At 38.9% G+C, this 18,216-nt stretch overlaps 1 protein-coding gene across 6 annotated transcripts in view; it reads left to right on the top strand.

Annotated features, from left to right (window-relative positions):
* Nucleotides 1-18,216, top strand: part of ACOX3 (acyl-CoA oxidase 3, pristanoyl) — a 38,068-nt gene that overhangs the window by 152 nt on the left and 19,700 nt on the right. Inside the window, exons 2-8 of one of the 6 annotated variants that reach the window (XM_052780576.1) lie at nucleotides 274-386; nucleotides 3,255-3,433; nucleotides 5,564-5,797; nucleotides 6,848-6,919; nucleotides 8,387-8,476; nucleotides 10,499-10,642; nucleotides 12,074-12,162. In XM_052780576.1, the coding sequence (XP_052636536.1) occupies nucleotides 3,266-3,433; nucleotides 5,564-5,797; nucleotides 6,848-6,919; nucleotides 8,387-8,476; nucleotides 10,499-10,642; nucleotides 12,074-12,162 (797 nt within the window). In that variant the 5' untranslated portion in view covers nucleotides 274-386; nucleotides 3,255-3,265. Of the gene's footprint in view, nucleotides 1-9; nucleotides 411-3,254; nucleotides 3,434-5,563; nucleotides 5,798-6,847; nucleotides 6,920-8,386; nucleotides 8,477-10,498; nucleotides 10,643-12,073; nucleotides 12,163-18,216 lie in introns of those variants that run through there. The other 5 variants (XM_052780581.1, XM_052780580.1, XM_052780577.1 and 2 more) reach the window with 5 other exon arrangements.

The raw sequence follows: 18,216 nt of genomic DNA, 5'->3' as shown, positions 1-18,216 counted from the left end.
GGGCCGGGGCTCGGAAGCCCCAAGCGAGGCGGCCGCGGGCTGCCGCCTCACGGCGCAACGGCCGCGGCCAGGGCGGGCGGGGGGCGGCTCCTGTCAGCCCTCCCCGGGGAGCCGCGCCTGCCGCCGCGTGGGGCGCGGCGAGAAACTGCTGCGGTGCCGTCCTGCCGCTGAAAAATACGGGGGTACCGACCGCTCCCAGAAGCAAACGTAGGCTGGAGGATTTTTACCGAATTTATAGCTTCTGTTTGAGGAAGGTCTGTATCGTTGTGACAGCGGCTACGGTACCTCAGCGTGGAAACGCCTTCCTGAAAGCGGACTCGAAACTGGGAACGCTGACAGACCTGACAGGCACCCAGCGGCCCGACTCTTCAAGGAAACAAATCTCGGTACATTTTTCGTAGTGAAAAACAGTACATTACGTAGTCTTTTTTTTTCCCCGCCGAGCAGAAACGAGGCCCCGCCCTGAATTTAGACAGTTCAAATAGAGGTTGCGCCATGAAACCTCGAAGGACTCTTAAAGAAGCGGTTTACTTCCCTGCCTTCGAGCTCCCCAGTGTTGTCCTTCTCTGGGCAACTGCCATCACCAGTTTTTTATTTTATTTTATTTTCTAGTGGCTCCGCATTTGCGTGTAATGGTATTTCTGACAGAATAAGGGTACAATATCGTTATTATTGATGGTTACCAAGTGTCTGAGCTGTGTTATTGTTATGCAAGATTGATGATAATACACTGCAAACTGAAATATTCTCTTGTGATTTGCGTACCGTTGTTGTCCAGTCATGAATTTGAATTGCTAGCAGGAGCACCTTCCACATAAAAAGGTTTTCAACTCAGCATTTCTCAGTGAAATTGCAGCAGTTCTCAGCAAGTTGAAAGTAACATGCGTTATTTTTTATTGCCACATCCACACACAGATTTCAAAATGTCAGCGCAAGGCTGAAATTAACACGGAGGTTATTCTTTAGGGTAATCCTTTATTACTTCCCTATTGTTACTGTCTGTTTTGCTTTCCTAATTAGTTTTGAAACTGTTTGCTTGGAACCAAACTATATTAAAACATTGTGCGAAGACCAAGAGAGAAATTGTAATTTTTTTGAAGTACAGGATCCTTTTTTATGAATGCTTAAGTTTTCTCATTTGAGCAATCTCATTGATTTGCAATGTAAATAGATGCAACAACTGCAATATTTTGATGTAAATTTTTCTCTGTTCTGAGCCAGAAGCCTTGAACTTCTGCCTGATTCACCTGTTTTCCAGTTAGAAGAGTAATGTCTGTTTATTTGGCTTCAGGTTGAAATGCTCTTTCTCGATGCCTTTTTTCCCCCCTCTCTTTTCTTTCCAAACCTGTTGCTCAATACTGGAACTGCACCTTCCTGGAACCAATTTGGAAGTCATGTGCAGAAATACTATCCTGCAGTCCTCTTCTACTATGTCTGTACTGTCCAGAACTAGAAAATGACCTCCATAAGAGGATTAGGTTGAAAGAAAAGAAATGCAGCAAGGACATATATCAAGATGATGAGGAAGAAAATGTGATGGAAAAAGTAGAATACCAAACTAGTAGTTTCTGTACTTTTATCATGTTCATAGTCCATACTGAGCCCTTGGCCAACCCTGGGCCTGGACGTTCTCCCACTACCTTTGAGAATTGCTTCTTCCAGCCTGTCCCCTTGTTAATGTGGCCAGCTTCTGTTCCCCTGCCCGATCATTTTTGCATCTTGCAACCATAACACAGATCTCTGCCATCTGCATGAAGTGACAGAAATTGCTGGGTGTGATACAAGCAGGTAGCAGCAGATATACACCACAAAATGCCAGCAGACTACATGGGGCCTTACTGCTTTTGATCACGTACACAAAAGTCTGAGGCCAACTCGGCACAGAAAAAATAAGTGTATTCAGAAAAAAATGTTTAGTGGCAAGACAGACTAAGAATGTTGTAAGCCACCAAATAACACAAATGCAAATTTAAACTTAGGGAAGAATGAAGTGTGGTTGCGAAGTTCATACTTTGTATTATTTAAAATTTATTCTGGAGTATGGCAATATGACACTTAAGTGCATACCTGTGCGCTTACAATTTTCCAGAACTGCATCTTCCGTGTAGAAGAAATGCCCTGTAGTTTTATGTGTTTTGTAGAAGTCACTACTGTGATAGTTTTATTTTACTTCATTTATGCAGGTTTAATCTGTACCTTTTACAGACCCATTGCATACAGGGCCTCCTGCTTGTCCCATTTGCCTGTTCTATTCAAGTCAATGTTAGTGACGGACAGCATGTTGATATTGCTCTGCTTTAACAATTCTAAATGTTCACCATATCAAAGCAAGGGAATAGTATACAGGGCTGGAGGTGTTTATGTTTCCCCTGTGTAAAGCCACCCGTTTGTTTCTGAGCCACACTCCTAAAGGTCTGGGCAGATACACCTTGGTAGCATAGTGCTCACATAGCCAAGTAGATCTGTGGGAGCTAGCCCAGTTCTGGACAAGATTAAATCAGGCAAAGGAGATGCAAATATGCAGAATTTTACAGAAGTTTGTTTCTTGCAATTGCAGTACATGAAATAAAGGTTTTATTACCCACTTACTCTTTCATATATTCAACCAGTGGAAGATAAGAGCAGAGTTCCTGTTGTTTCCCTGATGTCTTCTGCCTTGTTTTTACGCATGAACAGTGGCTCATCAATTATATAAAAACAGACCTTAACATATAAGCGACATGTCATTTAGTTAAAAGTTGTTTGAATGTGAACTAGTAATGTGGAGATAAAATAGGCATCTCCTGCATTTGGACAAGGCTTTGTATGCATGTTTGGGTGCTTTCATATTTTACTATTTTGCATTTAAGTTAGAAGCGAGTTAACAATTATTCACAATATGTTATTTAAGACATGTTATTTTTTTGCCTGGATCTTTTATCTCATCAACGCCCTTTTCTTATTATGGAATATTAACCAATGGTGTCCCTCTTTCATATTTTGCTTATTTCAAAAGGTTTAGCTCATATTTTAATAACAAAGACCATGTTATTCATTTACATTTGATCAAAGGCAATTTTCTTCTTATCTTGTACCAAGCCAATTGAATTAGACAAATGGAAGGGCAAGGTTTTAATTGGCTCTGCACTGCTGTACTCATACATTCGAACAAGTCTATGGATTTAATTAACAACCCTTTTGATTTCTTTTTATTATTAAAAATTAGACATCTGCGGTGCTTCAGTTTGTGGTATATCTTTTCTTGTTTGATGCAGTTTAGCTAACAATGGCACCTACACTGAATCTGAAAGAACCCACTGGCAACCAAAGTTCATGGGAAACTTTGCTACCAGATTTCCCTAAAGGACCACTTTGCAAATATCGTAAAAAAGCTTCCTTTAACTGGAAGGAGATGGCAGTATTACTAGATGGTGAAGATATCATCCAGCTTAAGGTAATCTTTGCAAGAATTGTAAGCATGTGTTAATTTTGGAGATATCAGTAGAAGCAAGTATGTGATTTTCAAATAATACTCTGTAGATATGCAGCGTGAAGAAATTGGTTTTGCACATCCAATTTTCAGAGCAGAACTGAACTTTTAAGCAACCTACTTTGCTGTCTCATAAGGCTCATGTTATTACTGAACATCAGTACAGAGGAGACCAGCAGGTGCTATATTACAGCATTCATTTCAAACAGAAAGAACTATATTCTACCGTGTTTCTTTACTGTACTGTTTGCATTAAATCATATATCCCGTGGTTTTACAGTGCACTTAAGCTGAGCTAAGTTCATGCCACTGTCAAACACAGTATATCTGTCGTCTTTTCACTGACATAATTTCCTGCAATCTTCTGTGCTTGCGTTAATGCTTCTGTGGTATTGCAGTTGGACAGATTAGCATGCCTACCTTGCTGAAAGCTAACCCTACCAAAAAAAAAAGAGGTTAATTGCAGCACAAGAGATGGTGTGGGTATGCATGACTTGGAGATGTAGGAGGAGACAGAACTGACCTTTTTGAAGGTGGTGTAGATTTACATGGATTTAAGCTAATCTTGAACATTCACCATAATTATTAAAATCTTAGAAGGTGGATCAGAGAAATCAGAAATGCATTCTTCTGCATCTGACTGATACGCTTAAGAGCATAGAAAAACCACAAGTGCCCTGTGTCTGAGGGAGTTTCAAAGCTGTGTGAGCAAGTAGTATTGTTCATACTGAGAAAGGTGTATTGGGTCTGTCTGAGACGGAGTTAATTTTCCCCATAGCAGCCCTCATAGTGTTGTGGTCTGTATTGGTAGCTAGAAAGATGTTGGTAACACACCAGTGTTTTGGCTACTGCTGAGCAGTGCTTGCACAGCAGCGTACCCCCTATCTTACCAGTAGGCTGGAGGTGGGCAAGATCTTGGGAGGGGACATAGCCAGGACAGCTAACCCAAACTAACCAAAGGGATATTCCAGACCGTATGACATCTGCTCAGCAGTAAAGGCTAAGTAAAAAGAGGAGGAAGGGGGGGCATTTGTTCTTTATGTTTCTCTTCTGGAGTAACTGATACCTGTACAGAAGCTCTGCTTTCTGGGAAGTGGCCGGACATCGCCTGCTGATGGGAAGTAGAGAATAAAATCTTTTGTTTTCCTTTACTTTTGCACGAGACCTTTGCTTTTGCTTTATTAAACCGTCCTTATCTCGACCCATGAGCCTTTCATTACATTTTCTCTCCCCTGTCCAGCTGAGGAGGGGAGTGATAGAGCAGCTTTGGTGGGCACCTGGCATCCAGCCAGGGTCAACCACCATAAGAGGGAATTACCCTACCTTTCAAAGAAAAGCACAGGAATGCTGGTTTTCTTCCTACTTATTGTGTCATTCTCTTCAGAGAGGAGGAAAGGACTTTAAAAACCTTTTATAAAGATTTTGCCTAAGGCACTGCACTTTTTTTTCTAAATTACATGAAAAACAATTAAGAAGATGTGGATATCTTGAAGACACAGAGATCTGAAGTAAAAAAATGCCATAGTATATCATCTAACAAATTAAATAAAAAGATCCAAATTAAAACATTAAAAGATGCACATCCCCATATTGAATGGCTGCATATGATGGTTCCATTAAATGGAGTATGCTTTTGCTCTCATCTGGGAACAGAGCAGTTGTGGTAGCTTAATGGCTTTACCATTATAGCATATTTCTAACTGAATGTAACCCCTGGAGTTTTACCTTTATTCTCAGATTGAGGGCCATTGCCCTTTAGATCCTGCCGGCAGCTTCACGTAGTGAAATTATGAAGCTGCTTGTAAAAAGCAAGTAAGTTTTACCATACTGTTGTCTTACATTCAGAGTGAATCAGTCGCACACTTATTGCTTCATGTCAAAGGAGCTTTCATAAAATTTAGCTGCATGAACTGTATATATAATGACAGACCATTTAAATATATATTTTTAATTTTCTGGAGTTTTGGCTTTATAAATTTACATCTTCCTATCAAATGATGTAATTTGAGGCCTAGTATTATCCTAGAAGAACTATAACTTTTTTCATTAATGCTCTTACATCAACATTCTCATGTCAGTTTTTTCACCCTAAAGAACAGAATCTTCTCTGCTCTGGAAAGTGATCCTCTCTTTGCACATCGTCCTGGAGAAGATTTGTGCCGTGAGAAATATCAGGAGCTGACATTCCTGCGCTGTAAAAGGCTCTTTGAGTATGATTTTCTTACTCAGCAAGAGATCATAGAGAACCCATTAAAGATATTTAATATGGTCATCTGTATAGGAATGTACGATTGGTCTCCATGTCTCCAGTATTTCTTACATTGCGGTGTAAGTACAGTTCGAAAGGTATAGTGGTATATATTTGAATGTAAGTGTCTCATCATAGCGTAATTCCATTGCTTTCTGCCTGTTTTATTAAAGCTATATCTTTTCCCAGTCCTTTGTTTTCAAAAATGAAGTTAAAATTAACTATTTAGAAGAATCAGATTGCTGTGGGATGAAGGTACTAGATCTTTGTCATTAAGACCTGTCTCCACTGGAATCCCACCTGGAAAGTAAAGGTGGAGCAGTATAGACAGAGCTACAGAAAGATATTTTGATGCCTACAGTTCCACCTTCTTTTGTCCCCTCCTCTGCTTCCTCTCTAGGGCAGTAGCAGCCGAAGAACTCAGTTGTTGGGTCCTATTTGGTGGCTATGTCTTTGCTGTAGATACAGGTATCAGAAACTCCCTTGCCTCACCCTCAGTGTGTTGATTCAGGGCAGAATCCAGAAGGAACAGAAACCAGTGTAAAGTTTCTCACTGACATCAGTGGCTGGGATTCTGTTCGTCAGTTGCTTCCTAGATGAGTCTCTCAGAAAGAATGCTTGACATAGCTGGGCAAATAATATTGGTTGAATTAATTCATTATTACTATTCACATGGCAGGGGAGGGTCTAGGAGTTCTAATTTTGTTATGTGAATATCCATCTAGAAAAACTGAAGGTAGCTTTAAAAACAGTGTTCTTGTCTGATCTTGAAGCAGCTATCTTCAGTTCCTAATCCCTTTGCAATAAAACAAACTAGAATCATCTTAAAGTTTTACTTTACTCAGGGGGATATCAGTAAGAACAAGTGGAAAGTGAGCTTATTAAGCATTTTTAAGAGTTTGCAATGAAGGCTTGAATAGGTTAGAGCTGTGAAAATTTCAGTCCTCTGTAAAGAGGCCTTGACAAGATTAAATCCTGACTTACCTCCTCCAGCTATAGTCTTAAGCAGTTGTTTACTGTGCAGCCTACTTTCCCTGGTCTCTTTAATGGAAATCACTATTACAAATTATTATGTACGTGCAACTCCCATCATGGGGTCACTGATTTCATTCATAATTCTCTTTTTACAGGTATTTGCAGGTACAATTTTGAGTGCTTCTAAGAGGTTTGCAGACTTCGTGAAACAGGTTTATAGCATGGAGGTAATTTTTTTTTTCTTATAACTTGTGAGAACGGGGCACCATCAGACCCATGGCACTACCTGCATGCTTGTGTTATTTCTGATCTCTTTACATACCTAGGTACTTCTAAATAGTGAAAGAAAAGACCAAGGAGCGGATGCAAGCACTGAGCCCTGACTATCCTCACTGCTAGCTATTATGCCACTGTCTGCATCTGGTTTACACTGTCCAAGTTAACATATAGACAAAGTTAGTGGACTTCTCCCAAAAGGCAATATAGATGACACTACACCAGTTTTGTCTCTGTCCACAGTTTTTTGAGAGTATATCCTAGCAAGTTTTGCATGCTCAGACACTCCACTTCCCACACCTACATCATACACTGTGTAACACATATCCTTGCCATGATGGTATAAATATTCCATTTCTGATGCTATAAAATGGAAAATAATAATGTCATAATGCCACAGAAGCACCACAGGGAGCCCAGTGAACTCCAAGACCAAGTGCCCTGCAGAATAAGTGTAGCCTATCTGATATAGAAAGCCAATCCTAAACAGTTTCTCCTGTCTATGCCATGTGGGCAACATTCACTGTCTGGCCTGACCTTCTGATTTTGCAAGATATACGTGCTGACCACACCCAAACTGAGCTTCATGCTTCTTTTGTTATTCTTCATCACTTCTTGTCTTTTTTTTTTTTTTGCCAATCATTCACCTTCCTTGCTTATTAAATTTTCTGAAATTCTGTATTATCTGTATGCTCATAGACAGCAATATACTGCTACATAGTTCTGATTTGATACCCCATGTTAAAGATCAGGATGAATTCTTTCAGTGACTCTCAGTCTACACAAAAGCTTGAGGATACATATTTGTCAGAATAATTTTGCCTGAGGCTTCATGTTTGTTTATTATTTTTTTTTATTCTCACTTGCTTTTCAAAGGTTTGCTACTGAAGAGTATGTACTACAGGCCAAACCCATCTAGGGTAAAGGATTCCAGTATGCACATTTCAGTGTGGCTTCAACTAGGCAGCGTTCCCAAATGCTGCTGAGAACCAAGAGTATGCATACGTTGATCTGATATAAATTCATCCCCTTCAATAATGTAGGCTATTCGCAATTTTGAAAATAAACAGCCTTATTCTGTTTTTCTCCTAACTTTGGGAGTTCCCAGAACTGCTTGTAATGCAAGCAGAGTGGACAATTTTCACCACGCAACAGTTCTTTCAACCTAGACAGCTGAAAACTTTGTCAGTGGATGTAATAATCTGTACCTGCCTGAGTGAGTCAGCCATCAGCAAAGGAAAAAAGTACCTGTTACCCTACTGCAGGCATGATGTCCTAGCCTTAAGGTTACATTTGATTGGTTTCTTGCAATTGGAAGTTACTTTCCAATAGCTGTATTTGCAATCATTTGAAAATCTTACCATTTTAATTGCTGTAATAAAGTAGTCTTGAACTGTGCCTTGTATCTCCTTATTTAGATTTTTGGATGTTTTGCTCTGACAGAACTCAGCCATGGAACTAATACCAAAGGCATACGGACTACTGCCACATTTGATCATAACACTCAGGTTAGTCCTTAATGCACAGGAATGATGTTTGACACTGTTAGATGCTGTTATTTGCTAACGGGACAGAATGATTCAAGGATTTCTTTGATTAACAAGAAAGAATCAAGTTCAACTCCAAATGTAAAAAAAAAAAAAGTCAAATACATTGGAGGGAAGAGTGTTTTGGGGGAGCCCTTGTTCAAGAAAACCAAGAGAGACAAGCATATCATACTTCAGGTGCTGTGGGTGCCTCAGTTCAGAGACATCTCTCTCTCCCCTTCATTTATTTCTAAGAGAAAAAAACGGATTCCTGCAAAGAATACAGTTAAGGGTGGATGTGGGGATTTCAACAGATAAGCATGTTCCCACACAACTTTCCAGTGTTTTCAAAACAAAAGTCTTCTACATTAATATTTTTGACTACTGTAAAGCAGTGCATTTAATACCTGGAATACTTGAAAAAAAGAGGAAAGTGATTCCATTCCAGCAGAACAAAATACAAGAAAGTGAAATGGTTGTCTATCATATATCAATATTTATAATAAATCCAGAAATTTCTGTTTTCTTGAACAAATAGTTAATTTAGCTTCTGGTTGTGATATAAAATAAGGATAGCCTTCACCTTTGTTGTGTCTCTTAAGGAATAGTGGGACGTGCAGATTAAATTGTCTTTTGTTGTTAAATATGAAGGCTTTATATAATTATGACAATTAGGATTATTTCCTGAGGATCAGAAAAAGAAATATGAAAAAGAGATAACAAGACTATTGAAGAGACCAAAAGAACAAAGCAATAAACTGCTCTTTCCATTAGGATACTGCTTACTATTCATAATTTGTTTTCTGAAATCAACACTGCTGCAGAAATAAATTCATTGTCCTAACTTTTTTTTTGGTAAATGAATAAAACTCATTGTAGTTTTACATTAAGGGAGAAGAAAATAGAAGTTAAGAGAGGAGGCTGATAGACTTTCTCTCTTTGTCATGTACATGCTTGGTTCATGCCAAGTTGAATTTAAAATGTGTTATTTAATGTCCCAAGAAGGTATGCTCATCATCTCCCCCAAAGAATGTGGCATTTTATTGCACTGTAATGTACAGAACTGGGTGCTATTACTGTCAACAATGTCACTCATATCTGTACATCATGAAGTGGCTTCAAAAGAATGAGAAATGAGAATATTAGATTTGAAACATAAGATTTTATATTCTTTAGTAGGACAACATCCCAGTCTGCATTTTTTCATATACAAGCAATTTAGTGATCATTTATGCAATATGGACAATCGGATCCCTTTCCAGAAAAAAAAAAACCCACAACTTTTTGAGTTTGGCAGCATGAAAAGTTCCATTTAAATAAATTGAGTTTTATGCTGGTGATGAGTGCACTGCAGTAAAAGTGACAGAAATGACTAAATCTTTGTTAACATCATGGAGCTCTGAGTTCAGATTTCCTTTACATCCAGAAAGCACACTATTTGGAATCTAAAAATCTGAATGCCGAAGCTACGTCTAAATTTCAGGATACATGTATTTTTCAGAATTCCCACTACTCCTGGTCCCCCAGTTGTCCAAACTCGGAAGTGCACTGCCTTTCACACTGTCAGCCAGGCTTCCTTTCCACACAAAACTGTGTAAGAAGGAGGTGGTCCCTGCATAGAATTCAGCCCTCACAGCTGAAACAGCCCTCACAGTCCCTCGTGTGGACTCACAGCTCAGCTTAACCTAAGATCTAGGAAATGCTTCTGAGTCCATCACTTTGCTTTACTTTTTTTAACTGCTTAAATGAGCAATTAAAAGGCTGAATTTCAGGCTTTACAGTGAAGTAATGAACTTTTTCAGCTCTAAATTTTTCCCAGCTACATGTATTCTCTCCAAAGTTGAACACAATAAGAGAGATCTCAGCTGTTGGAGTGGAGTATAGAATGAAACCCTGGCAGTTAATGTTTTCAAAACATTACCATGGTCATGAAAAAAAACCAAAATAGCCGTGTGTTCGTTTTTATGATTTATATAATTTGCTCCTTTCTTTTCCTGAATACAGGAATTTATCATCAATACTCCTGACTTTGAAGCTGCAAAGTTCTGGGTTGGTAATATGGGGAAACATGCCACTCATGCAGTTGTGTATGCCCAGCTCTATACTCCTGACGGACAGTGCCAAGGATTACATTCCTTTATTGTACAGGTAGAGTGGAAATACCACTTATCTTTTTTTTCTTTTTGGGGAGAGTGGGTTCAAATTAAAGACTTACTGTTATGCTGTTGAGTATATCTGACCAGCAGATTCTTTAATTAATGCTTTCCACATTTATTGCAATTGTAACAAGTGTACTGTTTTTAAATGTTCACGGATTTCGTGATGGTTGTACAGCCATTTTTATACTGTCAGTTTTCTGCAAAAAATTCTGAAAAATACCAAAGAGCTGAAAAGCCTCCAGGTTATCACGCTACCTATATAGTTAGAACTAACCTATGCTATATGAAGTCCTGAAAGTTTTGGTTGAGGTTTAAGATGATTTATGTCTGCCAATGCTGCAGGCTGATCTGCATGAAATCTTCAAGCTCCTACCACAGAGATCAGTTTAAGATTAAAGGCATCAGAAAATACGGCAATGCAGTAGAGAAGTTATACATAGTAAAATGAACTAGTTGCAGACTGAACAGAGTTTATTACAAAATTGGGGAATATCTCAAAGCCGATTGTTACATAAAAATTCCACTGATTCCTACTATGTCTGTGTACACCTGAAGAAGGTTTCAATGCTAGTCATCATTGTTAATGCATATTTAACACAGTGATGTAATTAGTGTCATATTGCCAAAGTAATTTTCATTAAGGGATCTATGTCCTGAATGAGAGGATACGAAGGTACAAGTTAGATCCGGGATTATGTTGTTGAAAAAAACAAAGAGCTTTCTTTAGCATTGTCCTGGTTTCAGCTGGGATAGGGTTAATTTTCTTTCTAGTAGCTGGTATAGTGTTATGTTTTGGATTCAATATGACAATAATGTTGATAACACACTGATGTTTTCAGTGGTTGCTAAGTAGTGTTTAGACTAAGCCAAGGATTTTTCAGCTTCTCATGCCCAGGCAACAGGAAGGCTGGAGGGGCACAAGAGTTTGGGAGGGAACACAACCAGGACAGCTGACCCAAACTGGCCAAAGGGGTATTCCATACCATGTGATGTCATCCCCAGTGTATAAACTGGGGGGGAGTCGGCCTGGGGGGGATCACTAACCGGGCATCGGTCAGCGAGTGGTGAGCAATTGCATTGTGCATCACTTGTTTTGTATATTCCAATCCTTTCATTATTTTTGTCATTTTATTATTGTTATTATCATTGTTAGTTTCTTCCTTTCTGTTCTATTAAACTGTTTTTATCTCAACCCACAAGTTTTACCTTTTTCCTTCAGATTCTCTTCCCCCATCCAACTGGGTGGGGGGGAGTGAGTGAGCGGCTGCGTGGTGCTTAGTTGCTGGCTGGGGTTAAACCACGACAAGCATTAATAACAGAATACAGAATATTTTGGGAATGTTTTCACTGTTTGAAAAGTTCAGTCAATAACTTTCATTGTTCCACAACTGAAATAATGTTTCGTTCCAATTCTGTGCAGATTCGAGATACAAAAACTCTCCTGCCAGTGCCAGGTGTGATGGTAGGTGACATAGGAAAGAAACTTGGGCAGAATGGGTTGGATAATGGGTAAGTCAATCCATTTAAAGGAGGAAACATTCTAGATTATATCACACTGTAGTGGTGCAAATATCCTTATGTGTCAGTTCTGTCTTTACTTCTGAGGTATTCACTAGTAGTTTTAAGTTGTTGGTATTTCTAAAAAAAAAAAAACAGATTGAAAAATCTTGAATTTCAGTATTTTCTATCTGAAGAACTGTAGTCTTTCTGCTTCTCTCACTTTTTAGAATATGAAGTGCCACTAATACTCTCTGAGTATCCCCAAGCTTTCCTGCAGTCATAGGCTCTGCAACAATAATAATGAAAAAAACCCCAACATCCATTAAGTTCTGAGTAAAGAACTTAATCAGCCTCTCCACCCATCTGGGTGTAAGCCCTTAATTATTTTGTCTATCAATTTCCAGCCCACAAGGTTTATTGTTAGTAAAGATGTAAGATTAATGAGACCCAGCAGAGAAACTAGGTATCCATCTTATTTAAACCATGGGATTTCTGGACTAATCCTGTTCACTGCAGGAGAAAAGGAGGTTAGTTATTTTTTCTGTATTCTCTGTGTACAGTTGAAATAAAAAAGTACCTGGGCTCCATTGCTGAGTTACAGACTTCAGTGGCCTTACTGTGTCTCCACTTTACTAACCAAAGGCATCTGATGTCAAGGAGAAACAGTGAGGAAATTGAGGTAGATTTCTGCGTTAAAACAGCCATTATGTAAAATAATTATTTAAACCTCTGTGTTAGTTACATTAGTTACATTATTATATCTGTGTAAAGACAGAGACCTAAAGCAGTAAAGGGGGAGTGTGTTGGGGTCACTTCTTTATGCCTCAAATTTACCTCTTTCTGTTGATTCAGTTCGTTACAGATGTATGTGTTGTCCTTCATAACATGCCATTGCAGTAGACAAAGTAGCATCCTAAGATATCCTGCTTTGAAACGTAGTGGCTTTGACTGGCTTTCCAGAAGGTCATAGGTCTTCTGTAGTTTGTTTTCTGTACCAGGCTTCTCCTGATATCCCAAATAATCTGTAGTGGCGAAAACAGCACTGGCGTTTATGTAGCTCATTCTCATTGATTCTCTGTTGCCTGAAGACACAGATGAAATAAAAAAAAAAAAAAAAAAACCATATAGAAAATTAAGTTTTACAGAGGAAAAATGTGAGAAAAGGCCTGGAAAAGAAGGGGGTTGGGGTTTTGGTATTTTTGCCTGCATCTGCATTATGGACTAATAGCCACCAGATGGCACAGCAACATGGGCCTGAGTAATCCAAATGTAATTCAGCTTCATATTCCTGTAGAAATGTTCAAATTCTGCTGTTTGTTCTTAATTTGCAGCACAGTTTCATGTGCAACACGAAGAAGGAGAAGAGTGTGCTTGTCACATAACATAAAAATGCATGTAATTTTAAAATCTATTTAACCGTTGATCTGTGGGGAAAAAATAGAGCATTTCTTAAAATATCAGTAATAACTGAATAATCTGAAATGATAATTCACATAATACACTGTAAATAGGAGATACCGATGACTTCCTATCTTAATGCCAGGTGGAGTCCCTTATCTTAGTTACATCACGTGTCATTTAAAGCAATCATAGGGCATTCTGATCTTTCTGTTTATTTTGTGTATGCTGCTTTAAAAAAATATTATTATTTTCTGCTAACAGCGGTGCCTGAGGAGTCCCAGTCAAGTATCTAGATCTCTTAAGTATCGACTAAGACAGTCCGTTTAAGACAGCAACTGCAGATTAAGATAGAGGGATGAGGGAGCCCAAGGTTACCAATAGATACCCTTCATTCAGCTGAAAACTCTAGGAGCCTGTGTTCCTGATCTACCTCAGCTATTTTCTTTGGAGAGGTCTGAGGCTAGATACCAACATGGTTCAAAAGAACTAGAGAACTAGTTTTCATTTTGCAACCTTCCTGCTCACACTGAGCTGTCAAAAATGTCAGGACTTGTACACGTTGCTTCTCAGAGGTGCACAAAGGCCTGGATGGGGACTGGAGAGGTAGTAGCTTCATAGCTCTGCATTTGTTTGCAGAGATGAAAAGCTGTGCCACTCTAGAAAATGCACTGCTGGTTGCATGGTCTGCAAAATGCCAAGATTCACAGGGAGACATTTCACTGGACACTGCCTTGTCAAGGTGTTCTCCTAAGCGGTTTAGTAATCTTATATCCTAGCTTATCCCAGAGGAAGCACAGCCTGCAGTATAGAAGCCTGTTGTATGTAGTGATGAGAAAATATTCCATTGTGCTGTGACTACAAGTGTTAGTCTCTGCTGCATGCTTTGCAAGTTTTTTGAATGTATGTGTGAATTTTGGTTCAACTACCATACACATTTAGTAAATCAGGTATATTTCCATGTAGTTACACTCAGGGTAAATAGTCAGAGTGAAGATCAGAGTGTGACATCTCTGGCAGAGATACCAGATTTTGTTCCTGTACTTCAAGAAGTTTATGTTACTAATTTGCAATATGGGTACAGAGAGTTAAGCTCCTGAACGCTTTTGAGGGACATGGGAAAGAAATTCCAGACCTTCCTTGGAAAATGCCATTGATTTATGCTATGTAAGAGAACAGAGTAGGTGATTGTAGTTGTCCCTTCTGGCTTTGGAAAACAATAAATCTCTTGGGTCATTTGGCTGAAGGCTGGTTTCCTGCTAATGCAGAGTGTAATGTTTTCAGTAACAGAAAGAATTTCAGAAGTAATGTGGGAATTTTTGCAGTGTAAATCCAATTGACTAGCCTGCTCCTGTCTTTCCAAATAATTCTCATAGCTTCATAATTGGAATGTCCAAAAATCACATGGATTTTGCAAGTCTTTGTAACTTCACCTACCCTGACAAAAAGAGACAAAATTACTTTAAAATATTTTCAAATATTTTTCTTTCTCTGCCATTTACAACAGTTTGTGTAATCAATAGTTAAATGGTTAAAAATAGAACTCCAATTTTTCTTATGGAGAGTTTAGACTGGTTTTGTGTTTTGTTACCAAAAAATAAATCAGACTGCCACCAGGGGATGCAAGTGCTTCAGTCCTTATTTTTATAATATAAAAATGTCCACCTGTTGCTAGTGCTCTGGCAGTCTTTGAAATATGCTGTTCACTGAGGTCCCAAAATGGAAGTAGCTGAGGAAAAAAACGATGACTGAAAAAGCTCTGGGTATTTGGGGTCCAGGGGCTTTTCAATAAAAATCATGGCAGGCATAAGAGGAGGGACATAAAGCGAGAGCTTGGGTAAGTGCTGATGTGCATTTCTGTTTCTTCCCTTTGTTGTTTGGGTTTTTTTTTTCCTACCCTGGCCAATGTAACATTACCAAAATTACCCATTACTGCAGTGCACGTCAGTAAATGATTGCCGCTGAATCAGTGATGAACCAGTTTCGTGTTGAGTTGTAACTAGCAGCAAATTGCTGCTTTCCCCACTCAGAAATAGAAATGATGCCCAAATGAATCTGCATGGGGAAGAGTTTGAAAATCAGTTATAATTGTGTTTCTGAAGTGGTGCTTAACACACCTGTCTTTGTAAACATGTTCTGAGCTCATTCAGCTGTATCCACTGATAACGTGTATACAGTTTGTTGAGCAGACAAAACCTATGATAAGGAAAGAACTAGTGAAATGAAGCTATCAAAGATACAGCAAACCACTGCCAGACAGAAAGCTATTTATTTTAACTGAATTCTTTGCAGGGGGGAAAAGGGTCTTTCTGGGAAAAGAAGAATTGTTAACTGTATCTAATTATAATGATGGACTTTGGAAAACTGAAGTTTTTTATTAGCTGTTTAACAACCTTTCATGTACAATTAAAATGTGATCAATCTCTCCACACATACAACATGCTAAGACATTCAGCATGTTCTCTAGCAATCACTGAGGCCAGATTCAGTTTTCTGGATACTGAAAACAAAACAAAACACCCAAGAGGAAATGGGTAAAGGGGATTTATTGGGCAGAAAAGCAATAAATGGTATAAAAGAATCCCTCCTGGAAAGAGATTGCAGGTTCTGAAAGCCCTCAGTACAATTCCTTGTGTATTGGTGAAGATGGCATCCATCACCCAACATGCAAGCCTTTACAGATGACTTTTAAATGGTTAATTCATATTTTTTTTCTTTGTTACTCTTTGAGTATCAGTGCCAGTAATACATTAAGATTCTGCTACTGCTAATTTAAGGGCAGACAAATGAAAGTCTAGTCCTTCAAAGTGTTTTTGTCTCCTAGTTTATCCTCTTAACTCTTACTTAGATTTTGTGATGGTTGCAGTTATTTCACTAGGAAGGTAGGAGCTGTAATACATGGTAGAAACCTAAATAGTCTTTGGAGCTTCATCTTACAATCTGAAGCAGTAGTTTGGTGAAGATAATTTCCATACTCGGCTTCTTTTGTTGTTTGCTTCTACTCCCACACTGTCTTTTTCTTTGTACTGGGACAAACATTTATGGAGATGTGTAGGGGACTCAGCTAGGGAACTGGAACTGCCTGAAAACTAATCCAACAAAAAAATTTGGCTGTCTTCAACCAGATCATTTGTCAGGTCTGGTTCACTGCAAGGCCACAGAAGAGACTGTTCCGGTACAGGGAAAGGGGCAGTACAGGGATGTGAATAAGAAAGCCAAGTGTAGAAATCAGTCCTGCTTCTCAACTAAACAAGCTTATGCTTGTTTAATGCTTTTATTGTCTTGCAGCCTCTGACCAGAGTCACAAACAATTGCAATAGTAATGAAGCAGCTGTAAAATAAAAATAAATGTTAAAAATGCCTGTACCTGTACTTACATTATCTGAATACAGTACCATCAATACTTCAAGCCTTGTGAACAGTGCCACTTTCACAGTTAAACCAAATATTTTGCAAGACACATCTTGCATATTTGCAATTTAAGTCAAAACAGTGATTTTTGCAGTGGAATCATTGGTATTTCCCTGTTTTGCCCTCTCCACTTAGTTTCTACAGTCAAGGTTAGACACTACATGGGTATGTACAGTGCTGTGCACCTTGCTAAGATGTAGTCATATTGCTGAAGAGTGCTGTCTTATCCCCTCATTTTTGTCACTCACATGTATGTCAAAACTGTAGCCATAGCCAGTTCACACTGACAGGGACTTGATGGTGCTAACGGGGAAAGGTAGATTCGGATCTGGTCACGCATTTGTTTTATCACCAACAGAAATATAGCCTCGCATGCATCTGCAGTGAACTTCAAACAACATTTATTCTTCCTTAGCAGAGTTCTGTCAGCTCTCAAGAGTTGCAGGAGTCTGCACATCCAGAACTCCTTGCAAGACTGGCACTTAGACTATGAGAACTTTAGGGTGAGTGGGTCTTTGTGTGTCCATGAAGTCCATTAAGATAGGATTAGGAGGCCTATAAAATGCTATGTTATTTTATCATTGCTATTGAGCATTACTGTTACAGAGCTGCATTCTTAGATTAGAGCCTTGATTGTAGAAACTAGAGCTAAAATATTGCCTTGCAGTTTTCCCCAGCTTCTCTGTAACTCAACTCTATCCTCAACTCCAACCTTTCTGTGAGTTTCAGTCTGGAATATGTGGCTGTTTTCTTTCCTTCTGCAAGTTTTTCACAAAACTTCTGAAGTGTTATTCTTCCCAAGGTTTACTGTATCCCATAAACAACCGTGAGATCACTTGACTTCCAATACCATTCACCTGCTTTCTGTTTCTGGCTGGAAGAATTGAAGGAACTGTCACTGCACCATCTCTAACATAGTCAATAACAAAAGCTGGCAGGAAAGGCATTTTAGTGAGTCTGAAATTCACCAAAGCATGTTTGAGCTATTTGTACTATAGGTAACAGCTTATTAATTTAGTACTGGCAAAAGGAGCTCATAGCTTTTCCAGCTGCTCCTTTTTTATCAGCATTACTGCACACCAGATGAATTACTATTGCATGATTTAAAGTCAGTAAGATTAACTTTGCTTGAATTGTTCCCTAAACTACTGGCCAAAGAACCCAAACAAGAATGCTACTATTGGAATAAAGCTTCACTCTGCTCAGCTAATCTAGGTAGAAATCTATGTGATACAGTTTTTTTTTTACCTGTGG

This window comes from Harpia harpyja, chromosome 2 (assembly GCF_026419915.1).
Source record: "Harpia harpyja isolate bHarHar1 chromosome 2, bHarHar1 primary haplotype, whole genome shotgun sequence".
NCBI classification, from domain to species: Eukaryota; Metazoa; Chordata; class Aves; order Accipitriformes; family Accipitridae; genus Harpia; species Harpia harpyja.
Note: the sequence above shows the minus strand (reverse complement) of the source record. Positions and strands in the feature narration are given on the sequence as shown.